General features: G+C 39.8%; 1 protein-coding gene and 1 long non-coding RNA gene across 5 annotated transcripts in view; one reads left to right on the forward strand and one right to left on the reverse strand.

Annotated features, from left to right (window-relative positions):
* trappc9 (trafficking protein particle complex 9) overlaps positions 1-26,915 on the reverse strand; it is a 230,700-nt gene that overhangs the window by 136,921 nt on the left and 66,864 nt on the right. For all 4 annotated transcript variants that reach the window (XM_034891409.1, XM_034891408.1, XM_034891407.1 and 1 more), the window contains 2 exons: positions 22,301-22,453; positions 9,717-9,835 (listed from right to left, as the gene is read on the reverse strand). In XM_034891409.1, coding sequence (XP_034747300.1) covers positions 9,717-9,835; positions 22,301-22,453 — 272 coding nt within the window. The remainder of the gene's footprint in view (positions 1-9,716; positions 9,836-22,300; positions 22,454-26,915) is intronic.
* The window catches only part of LOC117956416, a 126,011-nt gene that overhangs the window by 66,823 nt on the left and 32,273 nt on the right, over positions 1-26,915 (forward strand). The gene's annotated exons all lie outside the window — the stretch shown is intronic.

Raw genomic sequence — 26,915 nt, forward strand, 5'->3', positions numbered from 1 at the left:
TTCTGTCTGTGTCTGTGTGTGTGGGTGTGTGTGTATTCTTGATGATGATTATGCCTTTTGATCAGTCTTAATGTTCTCCCATATCCCATCCCTCCTCTCTGCAGTCACCTCCAGGCAAACACAGACACATTGAACTAGAAGATTTCCAAAGACCTGATGCCAAAATCTAAAAATAGACCCACAAATTGACAGATAGTTGCATGCTACACCAAGCTCACCACCCCGAGAGGATGGATGGGATATTTAGTCCATTTGTCCTCCCACCCACCCATGGCGTCAGTGGAGACAGTAATCTTAAATAAGGCCAAATCTTTCACAGAGTGAGCTACTAGTCAGAATCCCCAAAAAGACATTTCAAATGGCAGAGAAGAGAACCAGCTCTGTGATAGAAATTGTATTGTGATGAGGGCTTTGAAACTTTTGGAAGGGCTTTTCATCCTTTATTAAAGGTCTGGGTAAATGCCTGGGAGGTGGTAGAAAGTCATACCACACTGTTGGATCCTTCAGCATGGTGTCGTAAATGATGGAGCAACAGCCCATCTCACAAAGGCCTGGTGAAGTGTTGTCAGCTCAGTGGCTTTTTTTTGTTGCAGTGAAGTTTAGTTCAGCCTCAAGCAACTGAGTACCCATCAAATGACGTCAGTGTACATTTTAAGCCTTATAATAGGTTGACTGAATTATGGCTTTTATCCCCATTCTCTATCACTCTGGAGTCAAAGCTGAATAAACACAATTGACTAAGTTTTGACCAAATGTGTGATATTTGGAGGTGAGTACCTGTGGCTGGCGTGCCCACTTTTAGTCCATTATTTGGTTATTTGTCACTTTGGTCTTAGTAGACCAATTTTAACATTACACTAAACAACTTTTCTATCACTTTCACTGGCGCTGCCCTATTTCCAATGTCAGAATGAAAACACGAGAGTCTTGCTAGAGATGCTCCCACAAAATTCCAATAAACCAGGGCACGATCTTCTCCCATCCCGGAATGCTATGTGAACTACAGCTAGACCTTACTCCGCAGCAAGGAACGTGAATCTTCTGAAATCTGTGCGACTGAAATGAACCCCGGCCAGTTTGTTCCTCCATAGGTAATGCATCAGCAACTAATCAATAGAGATCAGCTCATTCAAAATAACATCAAAGTGAACATAAAGTTGCCAATGAACAGGCCAAAAGAGGGAGAAAAGAAGGAGCCGGTTTATTCCTGAGCCAAGCTGGAAGTTCACACTTGGGCAGACAGCTGTGGCTGTTATAAATATCTGTATCACAAGCTGGGATCTGAAACCGTGAAGAGAGCAGAACCACCATCAACCGGGTTGGGTTTCTAAAAATAGCAGGCAGGCAGGCAGGCAGCTGACTCTGCCTCCACTGGATTTGATTAGCCCTCTCTCCCACCCCCCAACACCACCAACTATTACCACTGCCCCTGACACTGTGTGTGTGTGTGTGTGTGTGTGTGTGTGTGTGTGTGTGTGTGTGTGTGTGTGTGTGTGTGTGTGTCATGTTTTGTCTTTTCTGCAGGCCAGGTTCTTTCTCACTGAACGTAACCTAAGAATTACTCCTCACAGTGTGGTATCGCCTTTCTGAAGTGTGATCTAGTCTTCTTGCCGGCATGTTTGAGGTTAATATCTCTGCATATATACAGTGACTGGTGTTTGCCGGCAATCTAAAAACAAATAAAACCTTGTTCGACTTATGACAGCAACTTGTTAACTGTGTTATCCCACACAAAAAGTTAACAACCAAGAACAAAAAATTGGCTCTGATTTCCCAATAAAGACAAAATATCAATGTTAATTCTGAACTTGGTATTTTTGAAATGGAGCTACTCAAATCACCCTCTTGGTAATTTATGATTATCCAAACTGAACTGATCAATATTTGTATATTAACAATGGATCAAATGACTATGTTTAATGTTAAATGGGCTGTACACAACATTGATAACATTAACGTGGCAATATGTGTATGTAAAGATATACTGTAGTGAAGTAATAGCGTCCTGAGCAGAGAACAAAGTCACACTCCCTCTGTGTGCGTAATCAGAGTTTCTCTGTTCTTCGTTTCGGAAGACGGTCCGGCCACGCGTGCAGTGCTAGCAGGCGCCATTACAGTTCAGCCAGCTCTATGTTTGCTTGTCATGTCACAGGTAAGAGTCATGTGCAGCCATTCCTGGCCCAGACTCTAGATGTCAATCAAACTCTGGTGAGAGCCGTGTGGTGGCAATCCCAGATTGAATATTGTTCAGTATCACAAATCCCAATGTTTTCAACTGTGTTACTTTAAACCCAATATATGCTACCTGCCCGACACTGTGATGCACACAGACAAAGTTAGCAAGTAACTAACTGAAAAAGTGGATTTTTATTATTATTTAAATAAATAAATAAATAAATATCTCCCTCAGGAGGTATTGGAGACCAAAACAGAGCTCAAATTACTTTAATGAATGAGGTTGCCAGAAATAAATGTCCATCTGCTCCTTGTATAAATTTGCAAGTGTTTCATAATAAGTTTACCATAACAATTGTATATGGTAAAATGTGTCATACATTGCACTTTGAATTTGTTCTAACAAACAAACGAACAAACAAAAATGTCTGCAACTTTGTTAATCAGTCAAACTGTTTTTGTGCATTTCTGAAACCACAGGGCATCAGATCCTGGGTTTTTATCTGGAAGTGCTCAGCTTTCCTAAAAATTCTCCATATCAGATATTTTCTAGTCAGGCTGTTTGACATGGTTTAAATCTTACTTGTTTTTTCCAACCAACAATCTAAAGCCCATAGATATTTGATGTACAATCAACAGAAAAAGCCGAAAATCTCTCTAACTGTTCCTCAACTTTCCACTATGACCAACTGAAGGACCTGAATGTCTCTGAAAGCCACTTTGATAGCCACTGTCAAAGCGATTACTGCACTTTCCACTGCAGTAATATCTTACCAATGAACGCCTAAAAATGGGACTATTTCATTTAATATTTGGCTGAGTTAAGAGGTGCACGTCACATAGAAAATTGTGCACTCTAAAACGGCTGACGCTGGCAGGAGGAGGCCCACCTACAGCCTCGCCTCTCTCCAGCCTCACAGGAACACATGCATCTGCGCTCTAACAGCAATCTCTATATTACTTAAAATGCCCTCGATGACATCTGTCCAGAGGAGATTCACAGAAGGCTAAGTGAGTGAGCAGGTCGGCACACCGGCCTGCATTAAAGTGGCTCATGGGCAATCACAGGGATTACTTTATCCCCTTTTTTTCCATTTACTCCCAGCCCGTCACTCATGTCTAGGACTGAGTATCAAATTCATTACTTTTTGGGCACCGACCAAATTGCCTCCTTAATATCGAAAAATGTAATTCCAATACCCAAAAACACCAAAAGGAGCAAAACTCATCAGTGTCAGTGGTCCAATAAGCATGCAGCATGCTTCTACCGAGGCCTACTTGGCCTAATTGGCTGTCTAATGTCGCACATCGTAGAGACATGCAGAAAAACTCTACGTTATGCACAGAGACGGGGCTCCCGTAGTAGGAGTGAAAAAAAATAAACAAAAAGAGTTGTGGCGTAATGTGTATTGTTGTAAATTATTTTTTGTTTAATAGAATTGGTATCAAAAAAGGTTTTCTTTAAAAACTGGAACCAAAGTCAAGGTGTTGATATCGCACACTTTTCGACCACTGCCCAGCCCTACTAATGTCACTCCTCAGATACATCCCCAGCAGACCATCTGCATCTGCTGCTGTTTCAGTCACTTGCACAGATATTTCAATGGGTACGATCATGGCAGAATTTTGTGCACAGACTCTTTGCAGACACAATCGAGCCATAACAGAGCTTGAAGAGGTGATTTGCTCCAAGTGAGATCAGGCAGCTGGAATGAGACATAAAGCCGTGGAGGTGAGACGAGTAATTGACAGTGTAACCAAGTTGTAGAAGTGCCCTTACTCTTCTATGGGATGTGTCATTGAAAATGTGTAAATAATCGGCAAAATCAGCACGACTAAGCGGCCAGACTTCCATCACTTGGGGTGTATCCATCCCACCCTGACAGCATGCACATATTTCAACCCCACAGGCGTTCCCGAATTGGTGGGAGGATTGAAAAACGGTCGCCGAGATTGAGCGAGGAAAGGTCAGTGAGAAAAACACGGTGCTGATTACAGATCAGTCATGATTAATTGCACTTAGCCATAGTCTACAAGCTCAAGTATACATGTCAGTGCCAAAGAAATGCAGAGATACTTACAGATCACATACACAAAACATGGGGGGAAACCAATATTAAAATAAAATATGTTTAAAATCAAGCCTGAGCAACAATATTGGCCAGAATTGGTTCAGGTGGTAAAAAATATGGCCAAAGTCACACTTGATTGGCCCATATAAGATTTAGACATGAAGGGAATACCCTGCGTTACTGCTCGACCAGTTTGGCTGGAAGTTGTGCATCTGTCCATCTATCCTCCCGGCCAAAATCAGCTACTGTGCATTCTCCCTCATCCTATCATGCACACACACAAATCAAGATCCACATGAAACTAGTGGCATACTAATGATATGCAGAAAGCACTCTAAAATATGCAGAGACACAGCTCAAAAAGGTAGCAATAATGTGGATAACAAAGGTCACAGCAATGCCTTCAGGCAACATACCTGCCCTTCCTGTTACACATTCAATCAGAAAAATCTGCTTTTTAGAAAATGCTCTAGAGATGACTTTTGCCATAAATGTGGGTCTACCAAGACAGAGGGGGAACACACAGACAGGTAAGATAATGACGAAATATGGAAGTGTCTCTCTGCTCTTACTGAGGGCAGGACTAAGCCCCTCAACTCACACGCATGGGGCTGAAAGAGACAGGTGAAGTGAAGAAAACTACAATTGAGTGGAGGAGAACTTGTTGCATTACTGTAAGTGCAATAAAAGCTTCTAAATGAGCATAATTTATCCATATAAAACAGACACAAAATGTCTGAAATTCCGGTCAATGTATAACCTGTGTGCACAATTATTAGGCAAGTGAGTATTTTTGACGTTATCATAATTTTCATGCATATTTTCTAACTCCAAGCTATATAAACTTAAATGCTTAACATTATCAGGTGATGTGTACTTATTTAATGAGGGAGGGTGTGGCCTAAAGTGATCAATACCCTATATTAAGGTGTGCATAATTATTAGGAAGCTTCTTTACCTCAGACAAAATGGGCCAAAAAAAAGATTTAAAAGACTGAGAAGTCAACAATTTTAAAATGCCTTTCAGAGGGATGCAGCATTCTTAAAGTAGCAAAGATATTTAGGCGCGATCACCTAACAATCAGACGTTTGTTGCAAATAGTCAACAGGGTCGCAAGAAACGTATGGAGAAAAAAAAAGACTCACATTAAATGCTAGAGACTTGAGAAGAATTAAACGTGAAGTTACCAGGAACCCATTAACCTCCAGTGCCGCCATATTCCAGAAATACAAACCTACCTGGAGTGTCCAGAAGTAACAGTGTTCAGTGCTCAGGAACGTGGCCCAGGGAAGAAAGGCTGAAACACGACCACCACTTAACAAGACTCATAAGTTGAAACGCCAAGACTGGGCCAAGAAATATCTGAAAACCGATTCTTCAAAGGTTTTATGGACTGATGAAATGAGAGTGACTCTTGATGGACCAGATGGATGGGCCCGTGGCTGGATCGCTAATGGGCACAGAGCTCCACTTCGAGTCAGACACCAGCAAGGGGGAGGCGGAGTACTGGTATGGGCTGCTATTATTAAGGATGAGCTAGTTGGACCTTTTCGGGTTGAAGATGGACATAAAATCAACTCCCAAAACTACTGCCAGTTTTTAGAAGATACTTTCTTCAAGTAATGGTACAGAAAAAAAGTCTGTATCCTTCGAGAAGGCCATGATTTTTATGGGCAATGCTCCATCACATGCATCCAAGTATTCGACAGGCCTTAAAGATGACAAAATAATGACATGGCCCCCTTCTTCACCCGACCGAAACCCCACTAAGGACTTGTGGGCCCTTCTTAAATGTGAGATTTACAGTAAGGGAAGACAATACACCTCTTTGAACAGCATTTTGGAGGCTGTGGGTGCTGCTGCACAACAAGATAATCATCAACAGTTCAAGAAACTAACAGACTCCATGGATGGAAGGCTCATTACAGTTATTGAAAGAAGAGGGGCTATATTTGTCACTGAATATTTCTTGAAATTCCATTGGTATTTATTTGTTCATCCTGAGTTTTATTCTTACTCTAAGAAATTAAAATAAACAAGATGGTAAAATTTTAGTTTTTCCATTTAGTTGCTTAATAATTCTGCACACTAATAGTTGCCTAACAATTCTGCACACAGATATTCTCCTGAGAAAGCCAAAACTCACTTTTCCTTTGTGAAATATTCAGATTTGAGGTTTATTAACATTCTGATTGACTGATAGCAATGCAGTTTTTACAGTACAATACAGTAAATCCTTAGGAATAGAACTTGCCTAATATTTTTGCACATAGTGTATATACATATAAGTTTTTTTTTTTTTTTTAAATGCACTCACCCTGAATCTGGAGACAGTGGTGAGGATACAAGAAGCTGTGCTGCTAATGGGAAGGAAGCTAGTCCTGGTCAGAGCAGCTAGCAGCTCTCCTGCTGAGAAGCTGCACAGGAAGACAGGCTTGGCTGTCAGAGAGGAAATACTGCTGGCTCTACAAGACCCATGTTGGGAAGTAAATAAAAAATGATCACTGGGAAAAAAAGATGGGAAAACTTGTCAAATGAGGCTCTCTACTAGAGCTTCAACTAACGATACTGTCACTGGCGCTTAATCTGTTGATTATTTTCTCAATATACCATGAAACTCTCCTCCCACTCGCTACCTTTAAAGTCCTGCTTTCTTGTCCAGTCGATGCATGTGTTAACTCTCTTACATCAATCATATGATATTGTGCACTCTCACTTGTCTATGCTCCATTGCATAGTTGCAAATTCTATTTAGTTGTTCTTTCATTTCAAATGTAATCAATTAGGTGTTGGGTCTACAACATGTCAGAAAATAGTAAAAAAAAATGGGTTGAATAATGTTTACTTAAAGAGCTCATATTATGCTCATTTTCAGATTTATAATTGTATTTAGAGGTTATATCAGAATAGGTTTACATTATGTTGTACTGCACCATACTGCAGCTCCTCTTTTTACCCTGTGTGTTGAGCTCTCTCTCTGTTTTAGCCACAGAGTGAGGCATCTCACTTCTATACTATCTTTGTTTGGAGTCGAACATGCACAGTACTTAGGTAGGACTACTACCCAATCAGAAGCAGAGTATGAGGGCATGCTATGCTAGCAGCTAGGTGAGCATTATAACAAGTGTTACAAAGTGACACACATTCGTCACAGATGTAAAGGCTGGACTCCAACAGAGCTGTTTGGAGCAGTTTGTGAACAGTTTTTTCTGTTGGAGATGGTAAGTCTCTTTGGGGGGGGAGACACGGACTTTGGGCTTTTCACTTTGTAAACCTATAACGTGCACAAAAAAGATATGTAACACTATAATGGAAAGGGAAAAAGCCAAAAGAATAATATGAGCACTTAAAGCCCAAGATGACGTCTGCAAATGTATTGTCTTGTTCACAACTAAAATATAGATATTCAGTTTAATGTTAGAGAGGAGCGAAAAAACATTTACATATATTAAGAAACAAATATTATTTTAAAAATCAGAGGATTTTTTTCTTGTCTTGATCAAAATGATGATTCAAACTGATAAAAGTATTGCAAGGTATTTAATAGTAGACAATTGATTAATCTTTGCAGCTCTATTTTTAACTGTTTTTGTTCAGGTTCAAGCATTATGTAATACTGTAAATAATTGTGTAAACATCCCCCCCACCAATAATATAATAGCTGTGTGAGTAAAGCTCTAAAATAATTTTGCGCTGTATCGTTTCATGACTATGGAAGAAGAATATTCATCATTTAAGTTCATGTTGTTATTTCCTCATTGGACAAACATCATCATAGTTATTGTATTGCATAACTTGGTATGGGTTTACGTCGTACAGCGTCGTACATGCCCACGCCTTCTACATCAACATGCGTCAAGTGGTTGCTGGGTGCTGTGGGTTTGAGTCAAACTGCTGAAAACAATGCCGCCGTAATGCCGATGAGTCATGCAGCTTGAAACCCAGAATACATTTGCTACAGCATACAGGCAAATCAGTGCACAGGCACTGAGAATCACAGTGGTGCAACTGTATGTCCAACAGCACGTCTAGAAAATGAAAGGAAAAGTAGCTCATGTCATCACAACCTGCTTCTAAGCGCGCAGGACAAGAGTCCTATTGTAATTGGCTTCACTCTAACTACGGTTCCAACACCAAATATTCTGGCATGAAATTCAGAGCTGCCAGTCAAACCCTGCATCTAATAAGCCTAAGCACTGATTTAAATGCCCAGCTTGTCTTTAACAATGGCTGGATCTTCTTTTTTTCTTCCCCTTACTGCAAAGATATTGGATAAATAACAGGTTATAAAATAAACCCAAAGGGAAGAGAATTGTACTTTTACATCTTTAAGTGTTGCTGTACAGCATGAAAAGAAGTTGTAGTCACTTTTACTAGGTAGGTAAACGTATACTTTAGCCCATAAATACATAAAAAACAGACAATTAGTGGAATTTGTTCTTAACAGAAGTCAAATCTCTGATATCCATTGAGGATAAAAGTTCATAGTTCTGTATTGTGCATACAAAAAGGATCCATTCTATACGCAATTACACATTTTTAAAGTCCTCCTCCAGACACGTCTAAAAGTATGCAAGTAAAAAAACTACTTTTTCTCCCACATTAAAAAATTCAGGATCAGGTATAACCATTGTAAATTGGTTACCGGTACATGTTTGGCGGTTTCTGTAAAGCGTGAACAAGTACCTTCCTCCTGTATTCTCTCTACCGTTAGTCATCATCTTGTCAAATGTTTTCCAAAGAAAGTCAGAAGAAGTTGACTTTGTTTGAAACACATCCGAACATTAGACATCAATGTTGTTTTCTCTCCTGATGATTCACAGAGGGGTGTAAGGGGTTCCGCTGGTTTTTAAATGACACCACCTCATTTGCAGGTGGTGTGGCTGTTGTGCTTCAGATGACCCTCAGCAGGTCGCCTGTTTCCACCCCTCCAACATCCTCAAGTCCTCAACAAACCTTCTCCCCTGCTGATCAGCTCAATCTACTGCAGGCACTGTCAGTCTCTCTCCTTTTCTTCCTTCCATGTGTCACACAATTTTTCCGCTTAGCACTTTTTGCAGTTTCACACACGTTTCTCCCTCATTCTTATGCCTATGTTGGAGCTCTGAGTCCTGATTCAAAGAACAGAGTGCATCTGCAGCCAAGGTGAGACACCAGCTAAATAAACTTGGTGTTTTGTTTTTTTCATAGCAGAAGCAGTCGTTTGGTGAAAAAATAATGTTATACTTTTACCTCAGCTTTTGCAACAACTTGCACACAGTGTGCTGGGTATGAAAAGAGAGAAAGAGTGAGAGTGAGGGGGTTAGAAAAGGAGCAGTGAGACTGCACCAAGATGAAAATGCATTTCCCCCAAATTATGCTACAAGCCAGGAAACAAAAGGGGGAGGGTGGACAACTGCTTGCTTCTTGAGCAATGTCTAAGCAAAACAATAGGGCTATGCACTTTACTCAGACTATTGTTCATTCACCTTAATATGGCTGTACTCTGCCTTGCCGGACTCACTGCTGACGGACTTGTTCTCGGGCCTGGGTTTGAGAACTTGGCGCAGAGGACTGGAGATTGGCAGGCCTGTCACACTGATCCCATCTGAAAAGAAATCATGGTATCACACAGTCAGCAAAAAGACTATAGAGACAAGGCTTTCATTAAACACCGGCTAACAGAGCATCAAACGCACTTACATTGTTAGACAACAGTTTTACAGGATATATTCTGTGATGAATTGTTTTAATTACTTTTTTAATGTACTTACTTTCCCTCATCTGTCTCTTATTAGTAAATGATTTCTTACATTTCCCAGAAGGGCTATGTTCCTCACAATTACTTGGCATTGCCAGGAAACAGGTCAGGACTTGATGCGTTTGATCAATGTTAGAAGTACATTATCGCTAAACTTTATATCTATCATGTTTTTATTCAAAAATGCACTGTACATCTAATGTTTTAAATATGTGTTGGCTCTTTCTTTTTAATTCTATTTATTTATCTTTTTAAATGGATTAAACTGTGTTTATCTGCTCAAATGTAGCTGTGCCAATGTTAGCCTGGCTAACTACAGTAAAGTAAATAACTTTACATCATTTCTAAAAGTAGCCATCAAGAGCACATTCAAGATCCTTTTACTAATTTCTTGTTTTAAAAGCTAGAAACAACAAACTTCTGACTAGCTAGGTATATTTTGCTGTTGCTGGCTAGAAATGAGAGGCGTGCTTTTGTTTATGTTTGTGTAAATTTTTGCGCGATAACTTATTATCATTACCATTATCATTGTAAACAGCATTTGTGACGAGCAGAGAAAAAGCATAGCAACTACTAACTAAGGGGGGTGGGGCAGTTGATTGCAAGTTCATTGAAAAATACACTTATATTAATGTACTTTATCTAAGTATACTGTGGTTGTGTGGCCGAGTTGGCTCGGTTGGTCGGAGTGGGCGCACATTTGTAGTGGTTTGCTCCTCAAAGTAGTGGCCGCAGGTTAGGCTCCGACCTACGGACCTTTGCTGTGTGTCATTCCCCTAGACAGTTAAAGAAATGGACCAACAGATCCCGTTGCTCTGAAACGGAGACCAGTGAAAGATATTAGAAGCACTTTTCCGGTGATAGCTGAGCGTTACTGCGCAGCCTCCAACTGAGCTTGACGAAGTCGATGTGACATCGGCAACCTGTCTGAAAGTTGTAAGTCTTCTGGTAGCTGTGCCAAGAGAAATCTCAATCATTCCCAATCTTGCAGAGACAGAGAGCGTAGGTATCTTTTAGGAGATGACATAGGCACAGGCTAATTGTTGCTAACTAAAATGCTAGTTAAACAGCTAATGTAAGTCCAAACTGTCTGCAAGCTTCTCCTGACAATAAGGTGATTTGTCAACTATGCGACAGCAAGTCTCCTGGTTATGACACAATCGTTATTTTTTTATTTTTTTACAAAAACGTCTGCTACGGAGCCATAACGTGAGTTCCAAGGTAATGGAGCCTTTTATACATTGTCGTGTTTCTTTGGTAAGGATGTAAAGTTATTCACTGTCAAAGTGACGTCAAAATGAATGGCAGTCAATGGAATGCTAACAGCGGATGATGGCTTCGTTGGATTAAAATGGCGCCACAGGAGCTACGCCTAGAGAGGAGAGGCTTACCCCCTTGGTCATTGCCCTCTCTCTCTCGATCTCTCTCATGTCTTCTTCTGTCCTGTGGAAACAAGGGCCTAAAATGCCACAAAAACTCATCTAAAAAATGACCAGGAGTATTCAAAAAAATATACTGCGGTCTCTTTGCCTCGTTAGATTGGAAATGTCACTTAGTACAGTAACTACACTTAGTTTTTTTTATTTTAAAATGAGTATCTGAGATCATTGGGTGCATTTATAGTGCTGCTTCAAGCATGTGAAGAATGAATGAATGATTTTATATTTGTGACCTTGAGAGAAGCAGTGTGGATCAGCAGCTGCATAAGGCACCGCCACAGGGGCTGCTGCTTTCAGCCCACTTAGACAATACTCCAAAATGACGCCCAGAGCCCACACTCTGACGTCAAAGGAATCATATTGTTCTCTGACGTCAGTGTAATCCAAAACCCAACAATCTCCCCAAAGAGAGGGGAAATTACTGTCCTTTGCAGCAGCTTAGGCATGATAGACTGACATATTCACAGATTATCAAACCATAATGGCCACATGTAATATTGGTAAACCAACAGTAGGAGCATTTCTGTCAAAAGGATAAAGTGAGAGCAACAGAGTGGTGTGTATGAAATGAAAATGTTGTTGTACTGATGAAAATGTGGAGTATGCTAAATTTAGCATGACAACATGTTAACATGGGTTTGTATTCACAGCAAACAGCAGAAGCAGCTAATTAATACAAAAAACGGCCAGATCAGAAACCAGGGAGACTTATTAGTACAAAGAGGGATAATTATAAACAAATGTGTGTCTCCAATAATAGCCAAAATAAAGAATAGAATAGACTTTACTTAATTTGTTATATTAAATAAAAGCTATTTCTTTATGGTTCTATCAGCCAGGAACAAAGCCCCAGAACGTAAAATGTGTGGGTCCAAAGATGGACCAACCGACTATCCAGAAGTTACTCTGGGGGACCGGCTGTACAGCCAGGTGTCCAGTGTATGGGTCGTTCTCTGATCTACTCACTTTTTTGATGCCAGTTCTGTTCATATTTCGTTTTCCACTGCGACAGTACCCCTTCAGGTGTAGGTGGCATTCTCAGTTAATTGTCAAAGCGACGCCACATGAAACTTCCCGGACATCATCTGTAACGTGACAGTCACTGACTCCTTTCATTGGCAACCAGACACGGGAACATCTGCAATTTATTATTTTATTTATTACAGTGTAGCGTACGTAGTTAACGCCGTAGTTTTGAAGGCTGACATTTGTTAAAATCTGGGTTGAGTGAATACAAAACTAAATTAAAAGAATGTAATTCGCTATTGAGGATAGCTTGGCTTTGTAAAAATGGCAGGTTTGTGCAAGGTGTCCCATATCGCACAGGTAACAATTCTCCCTGAACTATCAATGGTCTGCAGTGTTTAATCCCCATCTTCTAGTATTGGCTGAGCTTGCATGGGACCTCGACTGAGGTAGTACCAGGTACTATCCAAAATCCTTGCTAATGGAAAACCAAAAAAGGCCGTGGCCCGTGCCAAACCATGCAGTGGAGAAACAGCTGCCGTAAGGGGCTGGCCATTGGAAACCACCTGTGCCCTGTGTACTTGCCACCCTAACCTATCTCATACACATACACACATACCTCATGTGTGATAAAATTGTGACTAATCAAGTGTTACATTTTGGGTTTGGCTCAAGGACACAGTTGGCATGTGAGGAGAAGCTGAGGATCAATCAAAGAAATAAAAAAAAAAACAGGCTCTTGTTAAGCTTTTTCATTTGGCACTTAAAAATGATGTTGTGTATCTGTGTCATTTCATGCCGAATAGCATCGGTTGGTTTAGTGGTCACAAACAATTTTTTTTTTTATCACCCTGTGAAACAGTTTTGGCACGGCGCTTCCATGGTAAGCCCATGTCTAAGCCAGTGTTGGTATACATGTCTGACAGTATGATCTAAAGCCAGTGTTTGCTCAGATTTGACAACGTTTAACCCATGATTGTCAGCAATCATCTGCCACAGCCCAAAATTGCACAGCGTACACACAATATCTTAACTGTGTGAAACTTGTCCATAGCAATTGCAGCTCTGTTGAGAACAATCTCCTCTTTTTATTGCCTCATTCTCCCTATCCTGCTGCTTAACAGATTAGATATGCATCTAGAGACAGACTCGGAGTGGCAGAAAGGGAAAGTACCAAAATACAGACAGCGCTTTTAGACTTCATGATCTGCATCCTTCATTATGGTACGCCGCCTGTTTCAGGAGATACATATGACTCGTCATGTTCTGTGGTACAGACAGTGTGTGAGTAATGGGTGTCATGATTAACGATGGCATTGCTCACAATCATTCTCTCCTTTATACCCTCCTTCCAATCAGTATCTATCAAGTTCTCCGTCTTAGGGAGTGTTTCTATCAGTGATCACCTTGATGCCTGGCTTTTGGTAGGACTGCAGTGACTGGGAATGTCTCTTCTGGAATAATTGTTACAATTTTAGCGCAGGTGTGAACGTTCATATGATTCTGTGGATCTCGGCAGTATCAGTTGCGCTCACATTTACAAGCTTTTTTTTCCTGGAAGACAGATCTATCTAGCAAATATGGAACATAAGGCTTGTTACATTGTAAACATTAAAACGCCTGTTAAATATCCTGTTCAAAGGAGATAATCATGACATTGGAAATTACATATAAAACACTGCTTCACCTGAGGCTGTTTAATGTACTATATCCACAGAAGATGGACAAATATGTGTTTCTCTCAACTGTAAGTAAAATACTGTAGTTATGTTTTATTTCTGGACATCAAATACACCATCGATCAATTTCAAACAATGTCAAAACAAAACACTACAGAGCCTCCTTCAAAACCCCATTTTTATTCTGAGCTGACATGCAACACAGACTGTAGGAACACCATTGCGCTCTTCTCTCAGTCTTACAGATAATTTTTTTTAATATATATTATATTTTATCTTTGTCTGTTTAGCCATAGTGGATGTCACTCACTGCTCATGATAACCACTAAATTCTCCTATTTATTTCCAACAGGAAAACTGAAAGTAGAAGAACACCCCTTCCTTTGCATCTAAAGAAGGGTATGATTTCAAATTACTATTGCGAATTAAACATGAATTTCTTGTGTCTATAACAAAACAATACATTTGTGACACCTAAGATGGAGAAATATAAACATGAAGGGATACAAAATCCAGATGTGATTTAGTACACTTGTGTCAACACAGATATCATTCTTTGATATCAGATTGCTTTCTAGTCGGCCAAAAATACGCAAAAGGGACTGAGTGCAAATGGGGTCTTTGATTAAAACCAAGATGTTTCTGATCAAAGACTACGTAAACAAGATTCCAAATCCGACTCAACATGCCAGCTTTCAGTACTTTCCAGTTCTTAAAGCTATAGTGCATAGTCTCTGTCGCCCCCCAACCCCCATGAGGAGTTCTAAATAATGACAACAAAACTTTTGACACATGCAGAAAATACAAGCCTTCCGTGATCGCGCACAGCCCCCACCCCTCCTCCACGCAGTTGCTGGTAGCCAAGGAGGACACGGAAGATTAAAAAGACATGATGGACTCAGAAGAGGTTGTTATCTTCACTTGAGTTTCTGTGGACAAAGTCACCCAACGACACCATCTTCTGAACATAGCCATAATGAGAAATACAGATAGAGTTGCGTGGATCTGATCTTAATTAGCTTTGTAGCAAATTATTCGGCAATGTCTTCAATATAACGCACATTTATTAATATCAAAAAGTTACGCACCAAATCTTTAATACTAAGTATAGACATATTTGGGCTAGTACCAGAAAAGTGGTTAAATATCGCATTTTTCCTTCTGGTAAATACTTACTAGACTCCAAATATTTAGAAGAGCAAATGTAAAACATGATATGGCTATAAGAGAAGTGAAACAGAAATCTAATATGAACATGTCACAGGTTACTTCTTTAAAAAGTGTTCTTGGGAGCTAAGCCTGTGGTGTTGCAAGTTACTTTTTTGATGAAGAAATTTACTGGGGTATCAGAAGTGTTCTTGAAAGACAACATTATAGTAGGCGGTAGCCATTTAGGTACACCAGTTAATGTGATAAAGCTAGCTACGTCAAGGTCTATTAGTCCTGAATGATGACATAGCTCCCTTTTTGATCCTGAGTTATAATGCTGTGGTCTAGAGCCAGAGACCACAACAAAGTGAGGGACAAACTTGTCTGAGGATAAATCAATAAGGCTCAGCCTGTTTTCAATGTCCATTATGCACCGTTTCCTGTGGCTTTGTCTGCCTTGGCCCTTCTAGCTCAGCTCAAAACATAAGGGACATTGAGTGCAGAAATGCCAGGCTACAAAACATTTACAGCTGATGGATTGACTTTTTTTGACTTTATGTGCATAAAAATACAGGCTGGTCAATAAATAGCACATAGTGAAAGATTCCGCTGATGATACGGAATATCACTCTCAACATTCTGACAAACTGTGAATCAAACTAATTCCAACCTTCAGTACAGCATGACAAATCTAAACCTTGGTCACGTGAGGGTTGCTAGACATCTGTGCTTACAGTTATATTTAATATAAAGAGGCGCTGATGTTAACACAATGTACAAAGAGCATCAAAGAGATTCCGACACACACTACACAAACTGTGAGTTATCATTTACCCCCATTTGGCTGTGGAGCTGGGAAAAAAGAAGGCGTCAAGGAGGAATAGAGAAAAGAGTGTGTTCAAAGACCTTTTCACCTAGGCAAAGAGAACTTCATTCATATGCATCCAGATTCATATTCATACACGATCGTCACAGTTTTCCATGATTGGGTGGGAGCAGCGGATGTTTTTACAGTTTTTTCATTATGACTATTCTCATTTAGTACGGATCGTATTGACCTACCCATTGATACCATAACAATGAATATTTACATCGCCAACAGATTTCAATTAAATATGTGTAAAAACAAAGGGTCCAAATTAAAATAAAGTGTTTAAGTGTAGCATTTTTTACATTCAATAACTTATTCAAATTTGATTTGTTGTCGTTATTGCTGTACAACTGAAGCTCCACAAATGAATCCAATCATTGTGTGAATTAAACTGAACTTTTACTGTTGCACCTCTCCTCAAGTTACTTCCTGTAACCGTAACCTGATATCCCCTGAACTACACCCGTGGGCTCAACATCTCCAATACTTATAGGTCACTGCAGCAGATGACCCATGACTGCATCTTGTCAACATCTGTTTCCATGCTTACCTGACTGTTGTCTGCTCAAAAGGAGATGTACTGGTACTCATATGGCAGCGACACGCGAGCCGGCCTAGATTCCTGGTTGGCTTAGTACATACAGCTAACTTCAAACATTTTTACAAAGGACAATGTCCAGGAACCAGGTTCCGACTTAGTCAAATAAACGAGGGGTGTCACCCAGATTACAATGTATCAAGGAGCCATTTAAAATGTGGACACAAACAACAGAGGCTCTTGCCATTCTTGCATTTTTCTGGCAATTTTAGCATCTGCCCTTACCGATCTATAATTTAGGGCTGTAATCAACCAAAGAAAATCTTGGTCGACTCAAGTCGTGAAATTTTCGATTAAAAATCGACTGGGTGCGGGGGGGCGGACAAAATTTAAGATTAAATAACTGTACTGTCCCGCAGTACTTGTCCTTGTAGGGTATTTGCAGTAGATTAAATCGTTTTTGACCTAATTATTTTGCACTAAAATGACACTCTTCAGTCGGCTCTGACAGCGCTGCATCAGCACTCTGGGTCCTCGCACGGAGCGCTGGACACGGAGACACGAATAGACAATTTATTGAAAGCTTTTACTCTTACTCGTGCTGGCGCTGTATATTAACAAGTTCTTAAAACCTCAGCCCTCCACAACAGCAATGGGCCTCATATCCTGAGCAATAAAGTCAACAATTCCTTCTGTGATATTATTTTTGCGATTGGATGATAGAGGCTTAACATCCAACGTTGTGTGGGTGTGTCTGGGGGACGCTACCGTAGTTGCAGGTGGGTGCGCCGGTAGTTATAAAACGAGTGTTAGACTACGAAATATGCCAATTCTGATATGTTCATATAGCCTACTCCAAACAGACAGGGCAACCTAACGTAGACAAGATAGCTTACCGTTTTTAGGTGATACGCCATGTTTGTTGTCGAGCTGCACCCACAGTTTCTAAACAAGGACTGTGCATTTCTCTGTGTTTTGATACTTTTACAGTATTTATATAGCACCTCAACCTGCATTATAATAAAAAAAAGACATGAAAATCTCACTACTACAAAACGGGACCATTAAAACACTTGAAATACGCTTGTTTGTTGTCTTGCTGAGAGTTAGAGGAGTGACAAGAGGGACACCGCTCTTGCGTCTGCACCCCAAATATAAAGCTTGAGCCAGGATAATTAGCCTAGCAGGACACAAACACGAAGGGAAAACCGCTCGTCTTCACTGCACTTGGCTGTTGATTTCTGAACAATAGTTCTACAATGTAACTTCCAGTTACACCACCACTAGCCCATTTTACATTTCTAATACAACTTAGAATAAGTTTCATTTCTGTAATGCACACATTAGTTGGTATTAATAATATAAACTAATATAATGTATTAATAAATAAATATTTGTTTAGCTGCTGACAGGTATGAGTCCATAGACTGGCACTTGGACTCATTTCACACTTGTCAGCATCTGTGTTTACGGCAGCCAAAACATCTTTGTTTAAATTTAAAGTTCAGCTAAACTTAACGCCTCCAGAATGAGTTTAAATACAATTTTAGGAAGACAGAAACTTCAGAGAGTTGGGGACAACACTGCACAATAACACATCATGGTTAAACTGTATGTGGTTAAACCTCAATCTCTCCTCAATTAAGAGTCCATTAAATGCTTCTGTGAGGGTCGTAAAATCCTTCTTCCCTATGTGAAATGAGTTGTGCTACTCCTGAGTTTTTCCTGTCAGCAACTATGAACCCACAATTATTTATTTATTCATCATCATCATTTATTCAACTGTGCAATACTGACAAATGTGTGCAATACTTGGTGCTATAACTACAATAATTGTGTGCAATACTATGGCATCAATACTTCATGTATACTGCTCAATAGATTGCATTTTAGTATATTTCTTATCCTTTTAATCCATATATAGTTTCCTCTGACAAGGTACTGGTTTTACTAATGGTACAATGTGTGGGCATTACATGTTATACAGTACGTTATGTGACCATGTTTGGTAGCTTAGCAAAACAATTGAACTATTTTTACTGAAATAATCAAGGACTTTAATTAGCAAAAGTTGGCAGAACTGGGTAATCGTCCAGCACACCGGAGCACAGACAGGCACAACCACTGTCATTGTTTATGCAAATAATTCATCAGTACTCTAACACAACATTATTAATGAGATTTCATTTTTGTATTAGAGTGGTAGATAGTGTTAAATGTGTTTAGCAAAAAACTGCATCCCATAACGTCGCCATAATAACTGATTTCAGAGCTGCTGTTCAGAAAGAACCATGTCTTATCTCCTCATTTCAGGGCTCCAATTATTGCTCAGCAAATTAAAACATTAAAAAAGTATCGCTTAAATGACCTCATAAAGAGCGCGACACTGTGATTGGGATAAACATGCAGCTTTGTGTGTGTCACACACACACACACACACACACACACACACACACACACACACACGTCACTGAGGAGCAGGTCCATATTGATTGTTCATTAATATTTATTAGCCCATAGTCTGTGCTGAAGAGGGTCAGTCTGAAGAAGGAGGCAGAGAGGTTTGGGAGTGAGAAAGGAAGGAAAGGATGCAAAGTGTTAACTATGACAAAGACTGAAGAAGGAACACAATGAATGAGCTTTGAGGTAGGGGAGAAAGTCAGACTATTTCTTTTAAACAATAGGATATGGAAGAGAGGAAATGCAACAGTACAAGTTAGGAAGCCACAAGCTAGATGAGAAATGGAGGTGTAGAGACCTTAAGGACCTCTTTCCTATTACTCCTTAATTTGTAATGAGGCAGCCAGAATCCCTGTAACTCAACGGCTACAGTGGCGTTTGAAAGTTTGGGCACCCCAGGTAAAAAAATGTTTTTTAATGTGCATAAAAGAAGCCAAGAAAAGATGGAAAAATCTCCAAAAGGCATCAGATGACAGATTAGACATTTGTATAATATGTCACAAAAAGTTCAATTTTAATTCCATCATTTACACTTTCAAAATAACAGAAAACAAAAAAATGGCATCTTAAAAAGTTTGGGCATGCTGCAGATTTAATACCTTGTACTGCAACTTTGGCAAGTATCACAGCATGGCTGGCTACAAGAAGTGTTTCCAAGAGGCTTTCAATTCTTGTTTGAGGTATCTTCGCCCATGTTGAGGTCAGGAGATTGTGAAGGCCATGGCAAAACCTTCAGTTTACGCCTCTTGACTGTGGATTTTAAGGTGTGTTTAGGATCCTTATCCATTTGTAGAAGCCATCCTCTCTTTAACTTCAGCTTTTTCACAGACGGCATCAAGTTAGCATCCAAAATTTGCTAAAATTTTATTTAATCAATTTTTCCTACTTTTCTACTCATGAAATGTTTCCTGTGCCACTGGTTGCAATACAACCCCAAAGCATGGTTGATCCACCCCCCCATGCTTAACAGTTGTACAGAGGTTCTTTTCATTAAATTCTGTGCCTTTTCTTCTCCAAACGTACTCATTGGCTCATTCCGGCCAAAAAGTTCTATTTTAACCTCATCGGTCCACAGAACTTGTTTCCACAATGCATCAGGCTTGTCTATATGTTCATTTGCAAACTTCAAATGCTGATTTTTGTGGTGAGGACGTAGAAGAAGTGTTCTTGTGTTGACTCTTCCATGAAGACCATGTTTGTACAAGTATTTCTTTATAGTGGAATGGTGTACCACAACTCCAGTGTCTGCCAGGTCTTTCTGGATGGATTGTGCAGTCAAACGTGGGTTTGGAATGGCTTTTCTCACAATCCTGCGAGCTGTTCTGTCTAGTATTTTTCTTGGTCTTCCAGATCTTGTTTTAACTTTCACTGTTCCTGATGACGGCCATTTCTTATTTACATTCCGAACAGAGGATATTGGCATCTGAAATCGCTTTGCTATCTTCTTGTAGCCTTCTCCTGCTTTGTGAGCGTCAACTATTTTCAGTTTTAGTTTTCTAGAAAACTGCCTAGAAGAAGCCATGGTGCTGATTATTGGGGCAAGGTCAGATGAGTCTAGGTATTTAAAACCTTAAGATTGACATTTTCCAGACGAGGATTGAGAACAATCCATGACACTGTCAGGGACTCAGCTTTCCGAAGGGGGCGGTGCATGCTAGAAACGATGGAAATACAATCTAACTTTTTGTGACATATTATATGAATGTCTAATCTGTCATTTGATGCCTTTTGGAGATTTTTCCATCTTTCTCTGGCTTCTTTATGCACATTAATACAAATCTTTACCTGGGGGGCCCAAACTTTTGAGCCCCACTGTAATCTAGTTCATAGACAATAGTAGGAATTAGGCAGCGTTCCGTTCCACAGTGTACATAAACACTACTCTGTACTCCCTCCTGGCTGTTCAGGGAATGTTGATTAAGGGAACTTCCCTCAACAAAATTCCTCCATTCAGAACACCCTGGAGCATCCCCATTGCAGATAGCATTTTCACTATGTGTTACAATGGTAACGTAATCACCTTGGATATGTTTCTGCTACTGTTGAAATCCCTTAATTATTGAATTAAAATATTAAAACAATAACTGATACCTTAACAAAATGTATTCTATTGCAATGTCTCTAACTTGTGAATAAATGTGATTGCATTTATTTACAAGATGTACTAGGTGATCGGAACGCACCCCTAGAATAGTGCACTTAGCAGAGTACAGATCTTCACCAGGTGTATCCAGGGTCACACACCACACAAAATGAACCTCCCTCCATAACAAAGAAGAGTTGAATCTCAGTTGTTTGTCCCTCCTGGCTCCCATACAGTCAAGTTGGCGGTGAATATAACAAAACAGGGATGGATTCATCTTGTATAGTGCTCAAATTTAGAGGATCAAAATATATTGGCTATGGAATTCATCTGCGGATGCTCCGCTTCAAAACAAGATCAAATCTTTTATGGATGCCAGTTTTTGAGTAACAACAAAGGCCAAAGTTATTACAGTACGGCTAGCCAATTGCCTGTGTTTTAGTTTAATTAGCAACTGCGTTAACTGGTGACTCACAGCCGAATGCATCGTGGCCTTAAGACGGTATGACAAAAATTATTGTCTTTCCATTTGTTTGAATGGGGGTAGTGGGTTTAGGCTTTGGCAAGGGTGTGACGCATGAGGAAGCTGGTCATGAACACAGGTGGAAAGGTGAGACCAAGTCAACTTTTTGAGAAATGCAGCCTGACGCCAGTGGCCAATCATGTAACCGGAACACAGACTTTTTTCGAGACAGTGTGAGAATCCATACAAGAAACTGGAAGAATCATTACCTTTTTGCTACCACAAGAACGTTATGAGGGTTAATAGAAGAAACACAGACACTGAACTGCCCAGGAGTTTGTGTAACAGCTGACTGTTAACTGCAACTACAAAGCACCACTGCTACGTCTCTTTTTTCTCCTCACTCTTTCACGGTGAAATGAAGCTGCATTTAAGTGTGATAGGGAACGTTCAGATCTATAAACGATCTGACGGAAAGAGCAATTGTGAAATATAAAGTCTACTTGTTAAATAACAACAGGATGTCACAGAAGTGAGCCATTTCTGTGATACTCCCACACTGCCGCACCACTCTGTGGAAAATCGCCGGATCTTCTTTTGGCTCCGTGAACGCAGCCCTTCTCAGCATGTTTACACTTTCAAATGCCCATCTGTGTCCACTCACCATCATTGAGGTCCTGCAGCAGGTTCTCCTGACCAGAGAAGTCCAGCTTGACTTTAATGCTGACAGTCAGTGTCACAGCCTGGCCAGACTTTAGAGGCAGGTGAGACAAAGACTCCTCTAGCTCCCAGCTCAGAAACTCCCCAAACACTTTCTCTGCACACAAAAGGGAGAAAAGGAAAATATAAAAAAATTAAAAAAGTGACAAACAGATTTTTCAAAATGCATCATAAAAAGGCATTTCAGGGTGTGATGATACCTGCTGGGATAAAAGATGGCATGACTTGCCTAGCATGTGGTAATATTTTTGGACGAGGAAAACAAGAAAGAAACTGCTGTTCATCCAAAGGTAATTTTCACACATGAGCGTTTGGCAGAAACATTTCCTTTCAGATGCTGGTTACTGTCTGTGTAGACTGTGCTAAAATGTCATTGTAGCTGCTGCAAGTTGCACATCACTAAGGAAGCCAGTGCTACAATGACATGTCTTTTGCAATAAGCTTTACAGAGTAACAAAGCTGCTGATTGGCCTCATATTTACGAGTCTTTAGGCTGCTCGTCACTAGATCTGACTTGCTAATTTATGCCTCCAACCCCTTCTACCTGAGACGAATGAGTCAGCTGCATCCACTTCAGCCAGAAGCATCACATGAATGACATCACCTGAATAAAGCATGTGTTCTGTATATGCAGGTGAGCATTTTCTGCTCTTAGGGATTGCAGGAAAAGCAAGCAGGCTGATTTTAACAGAAGGGGAGATGAAAGCTCACAGTAAGAACAACGGTTTACACGTCCCTGCTTGATTCATAACCAAAGCCTTTAAAACCCTCTAAGAGCATTTGAATGTAGGCAGCATTAAATAAAGATTTTGTGAATAACACTCCACTTTAAATATTCATAAACACAGAGCTCCTTGCAGTGAATTAAGAGAGAAAAACGAGAGTGAGTCAATGGGGATATAATTTCAAAGAAATGGAATTGGGAAGAGAAGAGGAAAAAAAACATTTACTTAAATAAGCAGGCCTTTTAATTCAACAGGTAGACAGCCAGGACCGGGGATGGCATCATTATCATCACATTACTAAAGTACGAGTCACTAGAAATGACTGTTGAGAAATCGTTCATGCCTTATTTAAAGTGTTTATCGGTGACATTCCTACTCTTGAAAATACAATATGGAGATCACGTGCTACTTTAGGGCAGATATAAAAAACAACCTCTATTTCATAACCTGGCAGATTTTCATCCTCTCTGGCTGTGATTCCCCTGCCTCTCTTTCTCCCACAATAATCCACTGGTTATAAAAATAAAAAATAAAAAAACAGTGTAGGGGCATGGCAGTAGAGCTTTAAGGTATGTATGATTAACAGGCAGGACAAATCAAGACCAATCAGAGAAATTGCAGGAGGCATTGAGTAACTGTAAATCACTACAATTCTACAAATAAATACTCAGCTCAGAGATTAAGGAGCCACCAAACATACAATTTCTCCCCCGAAAACTAATGAATGAACAAAAGGAGTCTGGGTGTGTCCAATTGAAGCAAACACAGTGTCAACAGTTGTAATGGATTAGCATAAAGGTAGACTCAACATCACAGAGAAACATCTGATCTCTTCACTGTCGTACACAGCATGCCATTAAAACAAAAAACACTATTAAAAACACAAAATATTTTTAACTGACTGAAGTGTTAATCGAGCAAGATATATGAAATACACTATGACTGATGACACTCCTTTTTTCGTAGCAAGAGCCAGTGATGGTATTCTATGTTTATGTGTGTTCTGTAGTCTGCGGGCATCACCTCTCCTGAATGAAGGCCAATTTTCACTCTCATGAAGTAGGATATTAGCCTAAAGAAGTCACACAACAAATGCCACACATCTAAGGGTCCAATATTGTAAAAAGTGAGGTTTGTGTCTTTTTTATTGTATAGAAAGTTAATGTACTATACTGCAGTGAAAGAATCAAAACACTCAATTCACAGAGAAATGCACACAGCCAGTATTCAGAAATTGTCCCTTTAATTGAGCCGTCAGGACTTCTTTACGGTTGGGATGTCACAATTTTAATATGTGTAGGTAGAAAGTGCCACTACAGTGCTGTTACAGTCATTCCCCGGCTACAACAACAGTGCAAAGATGCAGCAAGCGCAAGACAGTATGAGAAAAAAAATGTGTTTTAAACATTGAATCATGTAAAAATGTTCTCGTAGAAACCCGAAAAACAAGTATGGACCTAAAAAATATGTATAAATGAGGACAATCTCACTGCATAATCAGATAAACACAAGTAACACTGCTAGACAAACACCAGGATGGCCTACGTTAGGAAACAACATTGGACAATACTGTAACAGTGAAAAAAAAAAAAAAAATAATAACATTAAATGCCAATTTATCGGCATAAAACTCGTTGTCGTTGTGGGTACAGTTAATAAAGAAGTGAATAGTAATTGCAGATCCATGACAGGGCACAAACTCTGGTCACCTGCATGAAAGTCAGACTACATTGCCATTCACCAACCCAACCTCTGCACTAATTAAAGGGTACACTATTTCCAGCATTGATAGCCAACTTTGGGAGTAAATTGAAGGGATATTGGGCTGAATAGTCTCAATCAAGGTGATTATTCTATTTTTACTTGCTGATAGAAGGTGCCTTTTCCTTAAAACATTTAAATATGCAAAGACTTGGCCAGCAGTGTAAAAAAAAAAAAAAAGAGTATGCCACTGATTAAGTGTGGCATTCATATGACACTACTCAATACTTAGTCAGGACTTCCAAAAAAGATCACATTCAATGCAGCAGCACCACGTTTTCACATATTGCACTTATTCTTTTTTTCTTCTAAAACCGGGTGCCTAGTACATTAACCACAATGCAATCTGTCGTTCAGTCGGAGATTTGTGTGTCATGCAAGCTGATAACCATGGAGATAAAGAAAAAGAAGAGTTTCCTGGCAAAAAAAGACAAATGCCATTCTCTATGTAAAGAAAAACTAGTACAAAGAGCCACAAACAAACAGCCATCACAGGGAAACGGATGTAGTCAAATGAGAAAGAAGAACTGTACAGGCAGCTGAAGGCCAGCTCGGTTCATCGTAACAAAATCACTGAAGCAATATTACAGTAATCCGCTCTTTTTCTTTTTCATAGGCCACACAGTGTAAAGTGTTTTTTCCCTTATGCAGACATTTGATATAAATTTGCGTAAGTGTTTTAGAGGAAAACTGAGCTGAATTGATGTTGAAAGCACATAAAGGGAAGAGGGTATGTTTAAGTGTGTAAATGTGCTGAGGGAAAGGTCTTAGTTCTGCCCCCAACCAGTTTCTAGATGGTTCCGGGAGATTTATTTCAGTAGCATGGTCCTACGATAGTGATTTGGATTATCTAGGTTCAGGCCAGGTTTTTAAAGCTGGTGGGGACCACCCCATAAGACATCGAGGTGTCATGCTGCTCTAAAAAAAAAATAATAAAAAATAAAAGTCTGGATTAACACATGTTGACCAGTGTGGGACATAGAGTTGGAAGACACGCCTTGACGAGGCCTATGTGAGGCATATTTTAAAGCACATTTCTTGATCTGCAGTGGTTTGAGAAGTTAATGGCAACAAAAAAAGATTAATTTACATAGAAAAAAAGAGTTGGATGATCAACTGCACTGCAATGCAATTAGCAGGTTGGGTTGAATAATGCAGCTTGCGATGCTGTTCTCCCTTTGACTTAGTATATGAGCCTAGGCTGAACTGTCATTTTCAGTCACCTGAAAGCATTTATAGAGGAGTCCATCAAGTAACAAGGTGAGGACACTTAAAGGCTGTGTTATTCAATACATTGAAACCCTAGAAAACAGCCAATTGTTGTACTGCGTAACAGAGACAGGAAACACAATCTGCAGTGTGACTGCAGTGCAGAAAGCAGTATACTCCAACACCTGTGAATTATCAGCCTTAAGAACAAACTGGGAACAACGTCCTGCAAATATGCGTTATATCAAAGGCAGCTCATTTACCAACAGCTTTCCAGATTCACTCTGGTTAGCATAAAACAGAAGGCACTCTGCCATAAACACAGTTTCTATGCTGACTGTAAGGGGAAATTAACTCTTTTTTTAAACATAAAAGAAATAGCTCTATATCCCACTAGACTCCCATAACAAGCCCATAGACAAGGCAGCTTTATTTGTATAGCACATTTCAGCGACAAGGCAATTCAAAGTGTTTTAATACATAAAACGATTAAAATAATAAAAGTAAAAGTTAAAAACAGTTAAACACATAGAAGCTCTTTACCATCTCATCCATCCACCACGGAAATTTGAGAAACACAGATGAGAAACACAAAAGCAAGCAGCGATTTCAAGCTTAAAACTTGATTCGTATCATTCCACGTCCAGTTTTTGTGCAATTAAAGTGCCCCCTAGTGGTCAATTTGAATGAGACTTGCAGTGTATGTGAGGGGTCATGATGTAGACATTTCCTGGAAGTTTTGTGTTGACTAGACCAACATTTAGTCATTCATACCCTGATTTGTGCTACAGTGGGTAAGGAAAGTATTCAGACCCCTTTAAATTTTTCACTCTTTGTTTCATTGCAGCCTTTTTCCAAAAATCA

Source organism: Etheostoma cragini, chromosome 14, assembly GCF_013103735.1.
Source record: "Etheostoma cragini isolate CJK2018 chromosome 14, CSU_Ecrag_1.0, whole genome shotgun sequence".
Classification (NCBI taxonomy): domain Eukaryota; kingdom Metazoa; phylum Chordata; class Actinopteri; order Perciformes; family Percidae; genus Etheostoma; species Etheostoma cragini.